The 16,723-nt window shown below is 49.9% G+C and overlaps 5 protein-coding genes across 5 annotated transcripts; 3 read left to right on the forward strand and 2 right to left on the reverse strand.

Annotated features, from left to right (window-relative positions):
- Nucleotides 1-1,509: 1,509 nt before the first annotated feature.
- On the forward strand, nucleotides 1,510-3,126 carry ERO1 (ER oxidoreductin; the record flags this gene model as incomplete). The annotated part of the gene is made up of 1 exon (XM_024858023.1): nucleotides 1,510-3,126. The coding sequence occupies one exon, from the start codon at nucleotides 1,510-1,512 to the stop codon at nucleotides 3,124-3,126; it is 1,617 nt and encodes a 538-aa protein (XP_024713949.1).
- A 469-nt stretch (nucleotides 3,127-3,595) lies between these two features.
- C7M61_002657 (uncharacterized protein) lies at nucleotides 3,596-4,441 on the reverse strand (the record flags this gene model as incomplete). Its single annotated transcript, XM_024858024.1, has 1 exon — nucleotides 3,596-4,441. One exon carries the CDS (start codon nucleotides 4,439-4,441, stop codon nucleotides 3,596-3,598), a length of 846 nt encoding a protein of 281 aa, XP_024713950.1.
- A 1,320-nt stretch (nucleotides 4,442-5,761) lies between these two features.
- ARG81 (Arg81p) lies at nucleotides 5,762-8,176 on the reverse strand (the record flags this gene model as incomplete). The annotated part of the gene is made up of 1 exon (XM_024858025.1): nucleotides 5,762-8,176. One exon carries the CDS (start codon nucleotides 8,174-8,176, stop codon nucleotides 5,762-5,764), a length of 2,415 nt encoding a protein of 804 aa, XP_024713951.1.
- Nucleotides 8,177-10,221: 2,045 nt separating this feature from the next.
- Nucleotides 10,222-11,976, forward strand: DAK2 (dihydroxyacetone kinase; the record flags this gene model as incomplete). The annotated part of the gene is made up of 1 exon (XM_024858026.1): nucleotides 10,222-11,976. The coding sequence occupies one exon, from the start codon at nucleotides 10,222-10,224 to the stop codon at nucleotides 11,974-11,976; it is 1,755 nt and encodes a 584-aa protein (XP_024713952.1).
- Nucleotides 11,977-13,605: 1,629 nt separating this feature from the next.
- Nucleotides 13,606-16,209, forward strand: C7M61_002660 (uncharacterized protein; the record flags this gene model as incomplete). Its single annotated transcript, XM_024858027.1, has 1 exon — nucleotides 13,606-16,209. One exon carries the CDS (start codon nucleotides 13,606-13,608, stop codon nucleotides 16,207-16,209), a length of 2,604 nt encoding a protein of 867 aa, XP_024713953.1.
- Nucleotides 16,210-16,723: the final 514 nt, after the last annotated feature.

Consider the following 16,723-nt stretch of genomic DNA (forward strand, 5'->3'; position numbering starts at 1 on the left):
CGGCGCCACATGTCTGAATTGCGCTTCATGTACATGCTAAGGAGGAGGACTATTTGTGGGGAGCTGAAGCCACAGGGAGGACGAGGACGAGGATTCCGATTCCGATTCCGAGCTTTATGGTAGTAGTTCTTGGTTTTTTTGCACCCATCGAGGGGTATGCATGGAAGGCGACGGTTGACATATTAACTAGGGCCGTGCGGGCGTGGAACCGGTTGGAGGCAGGTTGTGCAGTAGCGAGGCTCGTTATCCAGTATTTTTTGCACCCATGTGAAGCCCTCCCCCACAGGTTCCTGGCCACAGTGGGGGCCTGCACGGCTATACTTTCTGACGTCTATTGTGGAGGTCCATACCGAGAAACACAAAGCGTGCCAGATCGGACTCAGGTCCACGTGCACACCCCTGGCCCCAAAATTTACCAAAAACAAGAATATCTGATTTGAGCCTGGAAAGCCTGAAGCATTCATCGCATGGAAAGCCTCCATCGCCCTCGTTTAAGCGGGAGGCATGGGCTTTGTGGCAGTGGCTTCCACGTTTTATTAGACCACGCAACTCTCGGCACCGCTTGGCCGGGCTATAGTTTCCGCAGATCCAGGGACCACTATGGATCCCAGATCGCCGATCCCAGCGGAGGTCGAAGCGAATTGCGGAGTTGGGTGGCATTGGGCGCCATTGAATAAGGTTGGGTGGGATTTTCCAGGACGGGAAATTCGGGATTCCTTCGGGGAGGTTGCCAAATTGCTCTTGATTTTCTTAGAGATGTGTTTTGGCAAATTCTGGTTTCTGTGAGCGCATTTCCGTGGCGCTGGTGAGCCAGTGTTCGAGGTATTGCTCATTGATTAATTCGCTCAACAAAGAAACGTGGGCACAGCCACAGGGTCCGAGTGGTTCGGTTGAATTGGATTTGGGGGTTGGGTTGAGGAGTTCCCAATTTTGGGAAAATTTAGTTTTTTTGACTTCTGCCTCGGGAGTTTGTCGTTTGGTGTATCCATGTAATCGCATGCATTGGCTGCAAGGTCTGGTGAGACAGTTAGACCCAGTGGACCAATGGACAAAAGACCAAGATCAGTTACCAAAAACGTTAAAAATCACCATAACGTGATGATGCTGGAATTTCCAGAAAACACCATATCGTCGTTGCCCAGGAAACTCTAGTCGCCTGATTCAGGGTGCACTTTCCTAACGCCGCCTCAGTCACACGACGACTTCTACAGCATTCCACGAATCCTATTAAGTCAGACCAAAAACCTCAAAAACCCCAAAGACCGACTTTATTGAAATCTCGCCACTTTGGTAAACTTCGCTATTTTGCCACCCACCACCAAAAGGCCACCTGGCGACACCTGTCATTTTTACTAATTCCTTATAAACTCACCCTATAAGCAGTCGCAACGCTCGGGCATTGCTTTTTCAGGCTGACAAAGCTTTGAGACAGCGACAGAAAAAAAGAACGCCAGCAGTCACGTGACCACATCTTTGATAAGGCCAGCGATTTTGCAACTAACAACCTCCATGAACCTTTTCCTCCTATTCCTAGCCACGCTAGCTACAGCGGCTTTTTCGCCCTTTGACTCGCCAGACTTTTGTCTGCAAATCATCACGCCCACGTGTAACACGACATTTTCCTATATCGATGCCGTCAACAGCCAGCTCAGAGACCTGGTGGTCGATTTGATACTGAAACCGTTTTTCCGGTTCTTCAAGCTCGATTTGGACAAACAGTGTAAGTTCTGGAATGCTCAGCATTTCTGTGCCACACGCAACTGTGCCGTGGAGGTGTTGCTGCCGGAGCAGTTCAACTGGCTGGATATTCCAGACGATCTTTCGCCTTCGAAACTAGGCGAGATTCTGAGAGCTTCTAGTGCCCACGACGAGGCCGATACGTGTGAAGATTTGGACTACTGTCATATTGACGACGACCACAACTGCGTTTTTGTCGATTTGAAGGAGAACCCAGAGAGATTCACCGGATACGGCGGTGCTCAGTCCTTTGATGTTTGGAAGGCCATCTACTCGGAAAACTGCTTCCCAAACACAAACCCCATGTCGATGCTGCCGGACTCCGAGCCCGAGCAGTGTGTGGAGAAGAACTTGTTCTACAGGTTGATCTCGGGCATGCACGCCTCCATTGCTGTGCACTTGTCCAACGAGTACTTGGACGCCGAAACCGCGGAGTTCCACCCTAACTTGAAGGTTTTCATGGAGAGGGTGGGCAAGTTCAACGACAGACTCTCCAACATCTACTTCAACTACGCGTTGGTGTCTCAGGCCATCGTGAAATTGTCCGATATCGTGTCTCTTCCCACCTACATCAAAGAGAACCACGAGTCGACCAGCGGCGACGAGAGCCAGTTGCGTACGAACGAGGACGTCAGTCCTGCCGTGTACGCCGATCTTCTCTCCAACATCAACAACACCTTGAGTTCGCAGGTGCTCTTTGAAACACACTCTCTTTTCGACCCCATCAAGAGCTCCCCAGACCTCAAGAACGAGTTCCGCTCTCGTTTCAAAAACGTCTCTGCCATCATGGACTGCGTCGGCTGTGACCGTTGCAGAATGTGGGGCAAGCTCCAGACCATCGGTTACGGTACGGCGCTCAAGGTGCTTTTCGAGTCCGAGGACCCTAATACCCAGCACTTGTTGAAGTTCCGCCGTATCGAGTTGGTGGCGCTTTTCAACACGTTCGACCGTCTTTCCAAGTCTGTGGAAGCCATCAACAACTTCAAGTCCATGTACCTCCAACACTTGGAGGATGTGGCTGCTGGCAAGGTGAAGCACGGTGACTACGAGCCTTTGCACGACAAGGGCATCGAGTTCCCATTTGTGGCTTTCCTGCCTGTGACCAAAAAAGAGCCATCCAAGGAGGCCTTGAAGGAGGCCTCTGAGGTGTTTGCTAAGGACAATTTCGACGAAGGCAGAATTGTCAACGTCAAGGGCCGCACTCAGGGCTTCTGGGAAGAACTCGAGGACGTCAAGGCCGCTCTTTGGTTTATCTGGGACATTTACTACCGCTTCCCAAAAAGGGTCTTTGAGTATGTGTTGTACTATGCCGACGGCTGGTGGAATGTGTACGTGGGACGTGCCATTTACGTTCCACAGGGCAAGACCAACATCAATGACGAGTTGTGACTTTCAAAATTTTCTTAGTCGGCGACGCCGGCATGCATTGGAACGCTGTTCCAGCTTCATAGAGCTTAGAGCTTAGATAATACGGCCCATGGGTCGATGCAATAAAACAGGGATTAGAATGATTGTAGATTTAGCTTTTGGCCGTTTAGAGTATGATCTTTTGCTTGCTCGGCTAAAGTTTGAACATTTCTGAAAAACGGCGGATTTGCATTGCCAGATCCCGATCACCCTGAATGTGCCATCTGACTATGATCTAGAATTTCTATAAATAAAAATGGCCAAGGGCGAAATTTCGGATTCTTGCTGGTGACAAATTCTGGATCGGTGTAGCTGCATTGCCGGCTTGGCTTAGTGAAAAATGTCGTCAATGATGTGTAGGCTACAGGGCAAATTCTAATGTAAATGGTATTACGAAATAATCCTATATTTTATGATGAATGCATGAAAACCCAAGAACCGGCTTGTTCTCTTACAACAACAAAGCGGCAACACCGACGAAAGCGGCACCAGCGACAGCCTGCTTGTTGGCACCAGCCTCGAAGGCGGAAACACTGGCGTTACCAGAACCCTGGGACTGGTGGACAGAGGTGAAGGTCAGCTGAGCGTAAGAGGTAGCCTCAACAGGAACAGAAGTGACCGAGGTAGGGGTAGTAGTAGCGTCAACAATGACGTCAGAGTCAGAGGACTCAGCAGCTGGAGCTGGACCTGGGGCGGTGGTTGGCTCACCAGCGAGGGTGGTTGGCTCAGAGGCACCTGGAGCTGGAGCTGGAGCAGAACCCTGGGCTGGCTCAGAGGCAGCAGGAGCTGGGGCTGGAGCAGTGTCAGAAGCACCTGGAGCTGGGGCTGGAGCTGGCTCGGAAGCACCTGGAGCTGGAGCTGGAGCGGTGGTTGGCTCACCAGCAAGGGTGGATGGCTCAGAGACAGCTGGAGCTGGAGGAACAGTGTCAGACTCCTTGACTGGCTCAGAAGCAGCTGGGGCACTCTCAGCTGGAGTAGCTGGGGTAGCTGGGGTGGCTGGGGTAGAGGCCTCAGCTGGGGTATCAGGGGTAGCTGGGGTAGCTGGAGTAGCTGGGGTGGCCTCGGAAACTGGGCAGATGGTGGTGTACTCAGTCTTGACACCGTCAACGGTCTCGGTGACAACGGTCTGGGTGGCAGCAGTGACGTGAGTCTTGCAGGACTCAACACCAGAGCAAGAAGTGATGGTCACCTCCTCAGTGTGCTCGTTGGTGACAGTCTCAACCAGGGGAGCGGCAGACTCGGAAGCAGCAGCAGCGACGGAGGCAGCGAGGATAGCAGCGGAAACGAAGTACTTCATAGCGATAGACGGTAGTTGGTGATGTAGTAGATATGGAAAGACCAGTTGATTGATGATCGGAAAAACGAGGGGGATGGGTCCATATTTATAGACGGAAGAGGGAGCACAGAAGCCGGCCCACACGCGTCGGGGAGAGGCGTGCTAGCGTCCCTTCTTGATGGCTTTGACGTGTTTGGTGATGGATCAGAAGAAAATGTCGTGTTCGCGATGCAAAAACAAACAAACACGCCGCGCCGAGGGCTATCTGGGGAAGAGTCGCGAAACCCAGGCCTGGACTAATTACGCCTGTCTGGGGGCCTAGAGCCGAATTGGGTGCTAATTTCGAGCGAGCCGTTTCCTCAGTTGCAGCCAAAAAGGCTATGGTTTAAGCTACCACGAAGCAACCAAAAGCAAATCCGTGGATTCCCCATTGGGCAAAGAAAGGTCGGCTTGGAACGACATGCCTTCTGGATTGCCGGATTCCGGATTGCCGGATTGCCGTTTGTCGTCTTCGCCCGGCTTTGGTGGATCCATTTCAGCCTCGGCGTCAGGCGGTGGTATGCCGCGATGGAGATGTTCCGTGCCTGGCGCGCGGACTGAGGCGGTGGTTTTTTCAGCAAACGGCGTGCGGAATGGCGGTTGCAGGTGAAATGGGGCAGCGGTGGGCAGAAAAAATGCAGAAAGGCCGAAAAAAATGCAGAAAATCGCAGCGATTGCAGAGAAATCGGCGCCAGGATCGCAGCCCAGGCAGGACCGGGTGCAATTAAGCAGAATCGGGGGAAAGTCTAATGGCAAGGGGCAGCGTTGAGCAGACTTTAAGCAATAGCAATAATTAAGTTTGACGACGACACCGCCAAATGAAATCGCCTTCAGCCTCTCCATTCTTCGTTTGTTATTCTTTCGTTGTTTTTCTTTCGCTTTGTGCCTCCGCCTAGTTCCTCGCGTCGCGATGAAATGGCTGCAATTCTTCGCTGCGAAATCCAGACCCTCCAACCACCACTGGCTATTTTTCGCAGCCACCGCTCAGGCACCAACTTAAGCCCCAGCCAAGACAAACTTAGGCGAATGGTTGCTCTGCACAACCCGGGAATAGCGTTTCTCGTGATTTTCGTCTATCCGTTTCAGGCAGTGTTGTTGGACATTTCTAGCTTTTAGGTTTGGATGCATCGTGTGCAGATGTCACGAAGTTTGTTTAATGACAGAAGCAGGCTTGACGTGAATAGAGCAACTGCCGAGTCCACGACATAGCAACTGCCCCAATTTCACTTGTAAGCAATTCTCCAACTTCACCCTTCTGCAATTCCCCTTCACTCCGCCATCGCCGAGCCTCCTCCACATTCTCTAGTTCAACATCAAGTTCATCTCCCAGTCCTGAATCACACTCACCCAGTCGGCCCGGGCCTCCTGTAATTTTTTTCGCCGCCACACCTCTAGCATAATCTGCCGGGCGCCCCAGTACGAACCCAAATACTGGGCAATGTCGGCCCCCCACTTCTTGAAGCCCATCTGAAGATTCAACGTCACCGCCTCGCACCCGGCTATGAACCCCTGCCAGAAGAGCGGAATGATGTGGGCCTCGTCTTTGGAAATAAGCCGCTGGATCAGGTTGAGGTGCTCGAGCGTCTGCCCCACTTTGTCCTGCAACAGCTCGGGCGGTGTTTCTTCAATGAGTCGCTCAAAGTAGATGCTGAGAGCATGGTAGAACGACATGATATGGTGGTACGTCACCTCGTGCATCAGCGTGTAGAATTTGTGCTTTCCGGAAGCCTCGGTGTCGTAGAGTTTCCAGTCTAATTTCCATACACTGAGCTTCTTTTTTAGCGATTGCACCCGATCGCTGTAATCTGCCGCAGGCCCCTTGGCCTCCTTGTCGTGGATCTTTTCCCGAAGAAGCAGCACTGTCTCGCTGAAGAGGACAATTAACGAATTGGGAAGCCCGTAAAGCGCATCCGTGGCGAAATTCTCGTCGTTCTTGTTGGTGTTGATCAACTTTTTATTCACAAACATCGGCGACGAAACCCGCCTGGTGTCCATGATATAGTCGATGCGGCCCTTTGTTCCTTCCTTGTCGAAATTGCTTCTTTCAAACAGCAACCGCACGTCGTAGCCAAACCGGGCTGTCAACTCGTAGTCCTCCTTGATATTCGCATAATCAAGGCATGTCAGATCCTGGATCAACTTCAACGACAGGAAGATCCGGTGCATGATCCGGGCCTTGGGCGAGAGCTTCTTCTTGTTTCTCATTTTCGTGTAAATCACCTTTTCACACCACTTGATGTAGAAGTTGGTGTCTTGCATTGTTCCCCATACCAAGTCCACACTGATCATGGACATCACCGCACATAGCACGTCCTTGTATTTTTCGTTGGCCACACAGCGTTCGACGTTGCTTTGGGTTCCGCTTTTCGAGCCCAAAAGGGTTTTGACGAAAACGGACGCCTGGTTTCGGAGCCGGATACCGAGGTTGAGGTAGAATTTCATGGGATCGGAGTTTTTGGGGAACTTACTCTGGAGATTGAATGCTGCCACCGCAAGAAGGGCGTTTAGTAAAGCGTTTTTGGCTGTGGATGTCTTTCCCAATGCACTGAGCTCGCCAATGGCCATCAAGGCTCTTGGAAAGTAGATGGTCTTCCATGGGTTTTCTGTAAGCGGGATCACCGTCATGAGATCGGCAACTTGAGTGACGTAGTAATTAAGAAGATACCTTGTGAGCGGCTGCACTTGAAGCGCTGATGTTGGAAGTACAACGCCGTTTTTGGGCAAGGAAATGTCGAAACCGAGCTTGGGTTGAAGCGGACGCTGCACTATGGACATGATATCCTCGGGCATATGCGTGGATGTGGAGTTTTCGCCTTCGACCATGTCTGTGGCGTCGTCGTCGTTTTTCAGCGGATGGGCCGAGGCATGAAGCTGGATCTCCAACGTTTTGTTGAGCTGGTACGGGTTGTTGTAGAAGAAGTTGTTGTAGTTCGAGTAGAACAAATGCTGGTTATTCGGGTTGATGGAGCCCTCGTCCGAATTGAGGATGCTGTTCATCGAAGAGGGTGTGCTTTTGCCAACCTGTGGCAGAAGATTGTTCGACAGGTTGCCCTGGTGTCTGTGAAAGACCAAATTAAGAAAGTCTGTAGATTCAGGGTTTGTAGGGTACCCTGAGTTTCCCGGCGAGTAGTTCGGAAGCGAGTCCACAAGATCTAGAAACTGTGTGTCTCCGTTCAATGCCGCAGCTGTAAGTAAAGCATGGTCTTTGAGCTCATTGGATAACCAGAGCTGGTCGTGGCCTAGTAGGGCGTCGGCTTCTTGCACTGCCGGCACCTGGTTTTGATTAGCCTTTTTTCTTCGCTTCTCTTTACTAAAAACACCAAATGGACCTCGAAGGATCGTCTCGGCTGGTCTTTTCAAGCTCTGCAAGTCCGCCAAGTGGTTATCCATTTCCTCGTATGTCTCGTACGGTTTACAGTTCTTCTTTTCGTCCCAAGTGACAAAACCCACGTGGCGTCGTTGGAAGAAACCCAGCTCGGCATTGTCGTTTTCCGACTCTGGAAACTTCACCGGATGCTGTACAGGGTTTCTTCCCTTTGGCGTAAATTGCACCGGAAGCGACCACCGAAGCTTGATGTCGTAGCCCAGGCACGTGAGATGGGCTTTTTTGCAATTCTGACAGGTTGGTCGTTGGAGATCACAGCGTATCTTTCTTGAACGACAGGTGAAGCAGCCCGTGAAGGTCTTCAGCTTATTGGCACGCAGCGCCTTGGCCATGTTTGGATATTATGGGTGAAAGGAGTGGTTTTGTAGTAGTACAAATATGACAATTCTGGCTTTTTTGTTTTGAGTTTATCGGCCTAATCCAGGGTGTTGGTGTCTGATGAGTTGTTGATGTGGGGCGATGGAGGCAGGAGAGTGCGAGATGACCTCGAGATCTGGAGAAGCCGGCTTTCCAGGGCAGGAAAGTGCGAGAGACCAAGGCGGTATTAAAAATGGGGTATAGCGTTTTTTGAAGAGAATTGTTGATTTTCTGAGTGTTTCTGTGGAGTGGACTTTTTGCGTAGTATTAAAGGTTCGTTTTTTGGCGGTGTTTCTCATTAATGCCGTTTACGGACCATGTCTCAGAATGCCGCTCGGTTGCGAAATACCCCGACATTATGGCTGCGAAACGACACAATTCTTGTGAATGGGAGGTGGATGCAATAATGGAAGATGGACAGTGTCGTCTCGTATTCCGGCTTGGCGGTGCCTAGGGGGTCGTGAAAGCCGTGTGAAATGGAGATTGGGGGAAGAGAGGGCCAGAGGGCTGTGTAGTCAGGTGAGGTGGGGGATATTTCTTAAACAAAAGGTGATTTAAAGAAGGAATAGCAGGGGAGAGGTTTTGGGGGATGTTTGTGGTGAAGGAATTGGTAGAAATATTGAGGTTTTGGCATTGATTTCGATTTGGAGAGCGTCAAGGGTGTGGTTTGTTGGAGGTGGACTATAGGTAGGGTTCGTGGCATTGTGGGTTTGACACACGAATTTGGTCAATTGATACAAGGGGCGCTCAAACAGCTGGTTGCTTATCAGCTACATAGCAACTCCCCCCGTTTTTGTCACTTTATGGTGGATCTGTTGAGTATGGCTCTGGTGGGACCTGCAATAGACCCGTACACCACAAGCTTAGTTCACGATACCGCAGAATCCCAGGAAACCAAAGGGAGGTGCCTAGGGTGCGATGCGATTCTGCTGTTTATGAGCAATTGTTCCACAAGGGAACGTGATAGGGAGGTAATAGTCGGGATTCTGTTTGAAGGCGGTGTAAAGAACGTATAAATGTTTTTAAATTTCAAAATTTGTCGTTTTTTGCCCGCCGAAAGTGAGATTCAAGGATTTAAAGAAACCACCAATAATTGATGAAAGAAATCACATTATTTCTAGCCAAACCATTTCATTATATCTGCCTTCTTGACAAGAAGATCATCGTAAATTATGAGCTCCCCAGAAGGCCTGTGCGTTGTGAAATTCGTCTTTTTGCCTATCCGGACCCGTAGAAACCGAAAAACTCTCTCGAGATGCGAGGTATAGGCGATTCTGCGTCACCATCACTATAGGCATCAAAGGTGCCTCCAACATGCTGGTAGTAGATTCAATTGATACGTTCACGTAAGGAATGCTTTTTTTCGAGAGATTCTTGAACATCGAAGCTGGATTCAATCGAATTGAGAGTATGCTACTCCACAAGTGAAGCTCTAGATGTCTCTCTTCTGCTAACCAATCTGTACCTGGATCTTCCACTAACACCATAAGATGCATCAATTGACTAGAACCAAATGGAATTCGACAAACTTCATCAAACAAACCTTCCACATCCCACCCAGATGGACAACCACATAACACTACAAATAACCACCCCTACTACCTACCAAACGCCGAGCCCAATCAGGCCAATTCTTCCACACGAGAAACAACTCACAACGTAAAATCACCACCTCCATCAACCTCCTTCAAACCCACATATTACAAACCCTACTCCAGGGACCTTGCTTCCACCACCATCCCCATTACGTCAGTGCGCATGGGTCTCGAGAAGGGTCCTCAAAACCCCCACTAAACCTCCACTAATCCTCGAAAATACTTCATCAATCCATAAATCCTCGTAAGCCCCGAATCACCCCATTGTTGCAAATCCACTGCAGCAACTCCCTGGCCAGTGTGTACGACCCTGTGACCAACCTCCTTACCTCACCTCTGCTGCCTACATAAACCTCACCCAATCCGCCTATTCTCAAACTTCCACCACATTTCCTTACACCACTTCTTCTCCTACAACTCAGAAAATGGTCAAACACTGGAACTACGAAAACGACGATGTCGTGTTGGGCGCATTGAGGGGCCTCGTGGCGCTGAACCCGGCCGTCAGCCTTATTCCTTCTGAAAAGGTGGTGTTCAACAAGAACCACAAGTCAAAAGTCGCCATCATCAGCGGAGGCGGCCTGGGTCACGAGCCGCTCCATGCTGGCTTTGTTGGTGATAATCTTCTTGACGCTGCCGTGGCAGGAACCATTTTTGCCTCGCCTTCCACTAAACAGATCATGGCGGGTGTCAAGGCGACAGCAGATAAGCAGAAAGGCGTCATTGCCGTGGTCAAAAACTACACTGGAGACGTGTTGCATTTTGGCCTAGTGGCGGAGAGAGCCAAGAGAGACGGCTACAAGGTGGAGCTTGTCGCTGTGCTGGACGATGTTGCCGTTGGAAGAACGCAGAACGAAATGGTGGGAAGAAGAGGCATTGCAGGCACTGCCTTGGTGCACAAGGCGTTGGGTGCTGCTTCTGCCCAGGAGGGTGCTGAACTCGAGCAATTGGCTCAGTTGGGCCGCTCCGTGAACGATGCTTTGGTCACTATGGGTGCCTCTTTGGATAGAACCACTGTTCCAGGAAGAGACAGCGACGAGGGTGAAGTCACCGGTGAAAATACCGCTGAACTCGGTCTTGGTATTCACAACGAGCCCGGCGAGAAGTTGCACCCTATTCCCAAGGCGTCCGAGTTGGTGGACTTGATGTACAAGCGCTTGTTGGACAAGAACGACAAGGAGAGACACTACCTTGATTTTGGCGACAACGACGACTACGTGTTGCTTATCAACAACATTGGCGGCACCTCGTCGCTCGAGCTCTACGCCTTGGCCAACTACGCCATCTCCAGAGTGCCCTTGAAGAAGAAGCCATCGAGAGTCTACATCTCCGACTTTGTCACTTCCTTGAGCAGCCCGGGCTTCTCCATCACCTTGCTCAACTTGAACAAGGCCGCCACGGAAACCTACACCAAGGAGGACGTTCTTGGCTTTTTGGATGCTCCCACCAACGCTCCAGGCTGGAAACCCAAGATCTACTCCGACGAACAATGGCAGAAGCCCGAGCCAGAGATCAAGGAGCTGCCTGTGGCTCATGGTGAGTACCCCAAACTGGACGCCAAGGTTGACGGTGCTGCTTTTGGCGAGCTGCTCAAGAGAGCTATGGAGTTGTTGATTTCGAAGGAGCCTGAGATCACCAAGTACGATACCCAGGTCGGTGACGGTGACTGTGGAGAGACGCTCAAAAACGGCGCCGAGGCGATTTTGAAGGCTCTTTCCTCCGACAAGCAGTTCAAGGAGAACCTCAACGATCTCGTTGCTACAGTAAGCGCCATCACCGAAATCGTCGAGGACAAGATGGGCGGCACTTCCGGCGGTATCTATGCCATCTTTTTGACGAGTTTCGCCAAAAACCTCCAGCAGGCCAAATCCATCGACGTCAAGCTGGTCAGCAAGGCCTTGTCGGATGCGCTCTACGAGGGCTTGTTCAAATACACCAAGGCCAGAAAGGGCGGTCGTACCTTGGTGGACACTTTGCAGCCATTTGTGGACACGCTTGTGGAGACCGGCGATGTGGATCAGCTGGTGAAGGCTGCCAAGGAGTCCTGTGACAATACTGCCAAATTGCAGGCCAAGTTTGGTCGTGCTTCCTACGTCAACGAAGAGGAGTTTGCAGGCGGTGTTCCTGACCCCGGTGCTGTTGGTCTTTTGGCCATCATCCAGGGTTTCCTCAACAAATAGGCAATCAGTTGATCTTTTGGCCATTATCCAGGGTGAATAGGCTATCAGCTGATGTATAGGAAAATCAAGGTTCATGCAGCGAACGATGGCCCACAGGGTTGTGCAGTGACGTCTATTGTTTTTCCTGAAACTGGTACAGCACTGGTTAAACGGTCATGTTTTGGAAGCCCCAGGGTACCACTCTTTTCCACCAGGGTACCTGTTTTGTCCAATCATGAAGCACCAAAAGTCCACTGGGGTCGTACCGGCCGGGTTGGACCAACCGGGTTGAACCAGCAGGGTCCAACCATCAGGGTGATGCTACTAGGGTGGCTAATGCTGATTGGTCTATTTGGGTTGTTTTGGTGTTTCTCCACAATTGCTATTGCAGAAATCTGAGACATGCGGTAGGACCTGGGTGGTTTCGACCAGAAGGGTGTTTTTATCGCCGAGAGTGGAAGGGGGATGGAGGTTTCCAGAAGAGAGAAAAAGACGTGATAATTTGGAATTTGTTGATTTGACGGGTTTCTAGAAAATGGAGGGTCTCATCGCCTGCATGAATACACTATTGATAAGATGTTCAGGATATGGCGATACAGACCCACGTAGTTTTATGAATAAAAGGAAAAGTTGAAGGATTTTCTTTCAGAGACCATATTACGAGAATTGTGGCTCTATCGAATGATTTTGTGGTGTAGGTGCTCGGGGTTTGGGACACCCCCAGGGTAGATAACGCAGATCCATGCAGCACGATAAGAGAGAGCCACAGTGGAGAAGTCCGAGTATATATTTTCCAAGCTGGGCGTTCTTTTTTTATGAAACCTTTTTGAATTAAGTGGATGAACCGATGGATTTTGACGAAATGACAATTGGGTTCTATTTTGTCAACGATCTTTTGTGACTCTAGTGCCTCCATGATCTAGACTCCAGGATCATAACCAACTTTCAATGGAGGTAGTCCGTTCGATCCGCTTCCACCAGTCTAAACAGTCAAAACCTCCCAATCGTCAAATCCAAAAATCCGAAAAACCATCAAATTACAATAAGCTGGGTGCCTCGCGTGCCAGCAAGAAACGGTAACTACTACGGTGTTTCGCAGCCACCCGTTAATGCCGCTTTCGAAAAGAGAAAACAAAACAAACACGTAGAATGAAGGGAATTCTAGGATCACTGAAAATCACATTCCCAGAAAAAGCCATAAAAGCTCACCCTATCACGATCCACTCCGAGGCCGAGTTCTGATAACCACGATAAGCAGCAACCAGTGCGGTACCAAACGATCCAGAACGGGGATATCCACATATCCACTGCACCATCTGATAACCCAAACCCTATTTTCACCCTATTTCCAGGCTCTAAACCACCGCAATTGAGGTTGAATCATTCTCTTTGAATTGTCGTAAATTGTCACAAGATCAATATCCCTAATCAGTAGACCAATTATATCAACACCACCTCCTCTTTCAACCACACAACCAATTCTCCAGCTCAATTACCTAACTCCTTTCATTAAAACCTCAAATCTGCTCATATCCATATCCTCTCCAGCCCGCCACGCTGGATAACCTCCATATCGGTGGACCACCAGGGTGGTTGTCCCTGCAGGAATGGCTGCAAAATAAAACCCTCCACCTCCCCAGAGTCCCCATTATGGCTCAATTCGATTCTTGTCCCGATATCCACCTGGAGAACTTCTTTGAAGTTGTCATTGTCGGCGGCGGCACGTGCGGGCTTGCCGTGGCGCTGAGACTATGTGAAAACGCTCCGGGCTCCATATACACCGAGGAGGAGCACCAGAGATTCCACTGGTTGAAGAACCGGGGGTCCCGTGTCAGCACGATCCACAAGGGCATGACAAAAACGCTGAAGTACGTGGCACCTACGAAACTCACGGCGGAAAATATCCTCGTTTTGGATGCGCTTCTGGATCTGTTCATGGGAGGCTGGGACAACCAGTTCAGATCGTGCCAGATCCCTCATTTACGGCTGCCCATGTTTTTTCATCCGGATCCCGTGAATATTGACGGAATGATCACGTACGCTCATAGCACAAAGAGGGAACGTGATCTTATGGAAATCCAGAACGTCGTGGGTAAGGAGTACCTGAAGCACCAGATCAAGAGAACCATGAAGAAGAAGCAGAACAAACAACCTGCGGTGATTGGTGACCAGGCAGGCGGAAGCAACAGAAACCATGATCGTCTGGGCATTGTGGACATCAACATGCGGGACTGGCGAGACTACTACCGTCCGCTGACGCCGTTCTTCCGTGATTTCTGCAACGATCTTATTGACCGTTACAGCTTGCACAATTGTGTCCGGAAGGACGAAGTCGTGAGCATGAAGTACACGGATTTGCACATTTTCGACCGCAACTACGTCGAAAAAGGCTTTGTCATCAAGACCGAAAGCGGCAAGATGTATGGCTGCAAAACGTGTGTTGTAGCGAGTGGACATCGTGGAAAAGTGAATTATCCGATTTGCGGATTGGGCGAGAAGAAGCCCAGTTTGGATGCCTCATGTCACACGACGGACATTTTCTATGAAAGAGTGCCTTTTCCACATCCCCGTTTGGTGGAGAAGATCCAGCCTGAGAGGGAGAAGAAGCGTGCTGGACTGAGAGGCTCCCGGGACGATTCCTCGAAAAAGATGCCCCGTGAAGAGAGGGCAGGGATGGAAAAGATGGAAGAAAAGCCGGAGAGGGAGAAAATGGAGGAAAAGCCAGAGATGGAGCAGAAGATGGACCACTTGAAGGCTGAAGCCATGGATGTCAAGAAGGAGATGGCACAGAACGATATGGCCAAAAACGGTATGGTTCAGACCGATATGGTTCAGAAGGATATGGCAAAGGCCGAAGCAGCTAAGGTTAATTCCCCAATGGAACCCTCCCTGACCCAGGCGGTGGAGATGACCCAGGAGGATATCGCCAACGACTTGGAGCTGAAGCGGAGCAAGAAGAAAATGGCCCGTGCTAAGGAAATGAAGGAGAAGATGGCGATGGCCGAGGAGAAGAAAAAGCAGATGGCCGAGGAGAAGCAGGCCATGGAAAAGGCCCAAATGGAGGAGTCCATGGAGAAGGAATCGATGGAGAAGCAATCGATGGAAAAGATGGAGAATGGCATGATGGAGAGTGAAAAGCAGGAGAACGACGAAAGCTCGACGGGCCCTAGTCTGCCTAAAATGGGAGAAAAGGCGGGCTCTGTTTCCTCCATGTCCTCCATCTCCTCTGTGGAGAATGAGCCTTCCATGAAAGCTTCAATGGAGAGTGATAATTCCATGGAGAACAAAGCATCAATGGAAAGTGTCAAATCTATGGAGAATGAGAAGCCCATGGCACCTACTTCCATGGAGAAAGAGAAGCCTATGACACCTACTTCCATGAAAAACGACCCCAAAATGGATATCGGACCCACAGATATTCCCTCCATGGACTCCAAAAGCCAACCAGCCGAATCTACAAATACTATGCCCAAGAAACCTCGACTGAAACTTCCCACGACCAAACCACACTTGGTCATCATTGGCGGCGGTTTAACGTCAGCACAACTCGCCCACGTTGCCTGTCTCAAGGGAATCCACGTTACGTTGGTTCTCCGTGGGCCCGTCAAAATCAAGCATTTCGATTTCCACCTCGACTGGGTCACCAAGTACAGAAACGTCAAGAAGCTGGCGTTCTACATGCTCGACACCGACGAGGAAAGAGCACAGTTGATTTTGGACGCCAGAGGCGGAGGGTCCATCAACCCCGAGTACCACATGAAGATCAACAAGCACCAGGCGGCTAAACGTCTTCTGCTTATGAAGTACACCACGATGGAAAACGGCCAGTTTGACGAAAACAGCCAGATGTGGAACATGGATCTTGTTACCAGGGAAGAAGGCATGGAGCCCAAGGTGACCAATGTCGATGCGGACTATGTCATTTGTGCTACGGGTATTCTGCCTGATTTGCACGATTTGGGTTTCCTTGACGAGATCATCAACGACTACCCGATCGACATTGTGGGAGGCTTCCCTTGTCTTACGGATAACCTCCAGTGGTGTGAGGAGTTGCCGCTTTACATGGTGGGCAAGAACGCCAGTTTGAGAATCGGGCCTACTTCTGCCAATCTCGATGGCGCCAGAACCGGTGCTGAGAGAGTGGGCTGGAAAATCCAGGAGGATCTTGTGAAGGAGGAAAAGGAAGCTGATGATACCAGGTTGCAGCTTGCGGGCAACAACTTGAACTGGTACACGCTTCTCCTGGAGGCGTAGCTCCGGAAAATTTTGAAAGTTTGATGGAGCCCCAAAAGTTTGATTGAATAGAATGACGAATTAGACGAAGTTTTGTTAAAGTGTCAATTTGTAGAATAGCAATTTTGAAGAACAGTAAGTATAGAACGGTAAGTATAGAACAGTAAGTTTGTAGAACAGTAATTCTGTAGAACTGTCGTTTAGTAGAACTGTAAGTTTGAAAACTTTGATTTTGTTGAACTGTAATTTGGTAGAACAGCAGTTATGTAGAACAGCAATTTTGCAAAACCGCAAGTTTGTAGAACTATAATTTTGTAGGAATGTTCGAATTACCCTTCTTCTGAACTGCAATTTTGAAAACTGTAATCTTTTAGTAGTGTGAGGTTATTTAGGTTTGTTTGCAAACCATGGTTAGGATACTTGGGGCGGACCACATGGCCCCGGAGGCTATAGTTTATTAGGCAGGTTTTTTAGGAAGCTTTAGACGAGATTTGGTCGACCAGACAACCAGGTCTGTTGACAGATATCGTAATCG

Source organism: Candidozyma pseudohaemuli, assembly GCF_003013735.1.
Source record: "Candidozyma pseudohaemuli strain B12108 chromosome Unknown scaffold00005, whole genome shotgun sequence".
NCBI lineage: Eukaryota > Fungi > Ascomycota > Pichiomycetes > Serinales > Metschnikowiaceae > Candidozyma > Candidozyma pseudohaemuli.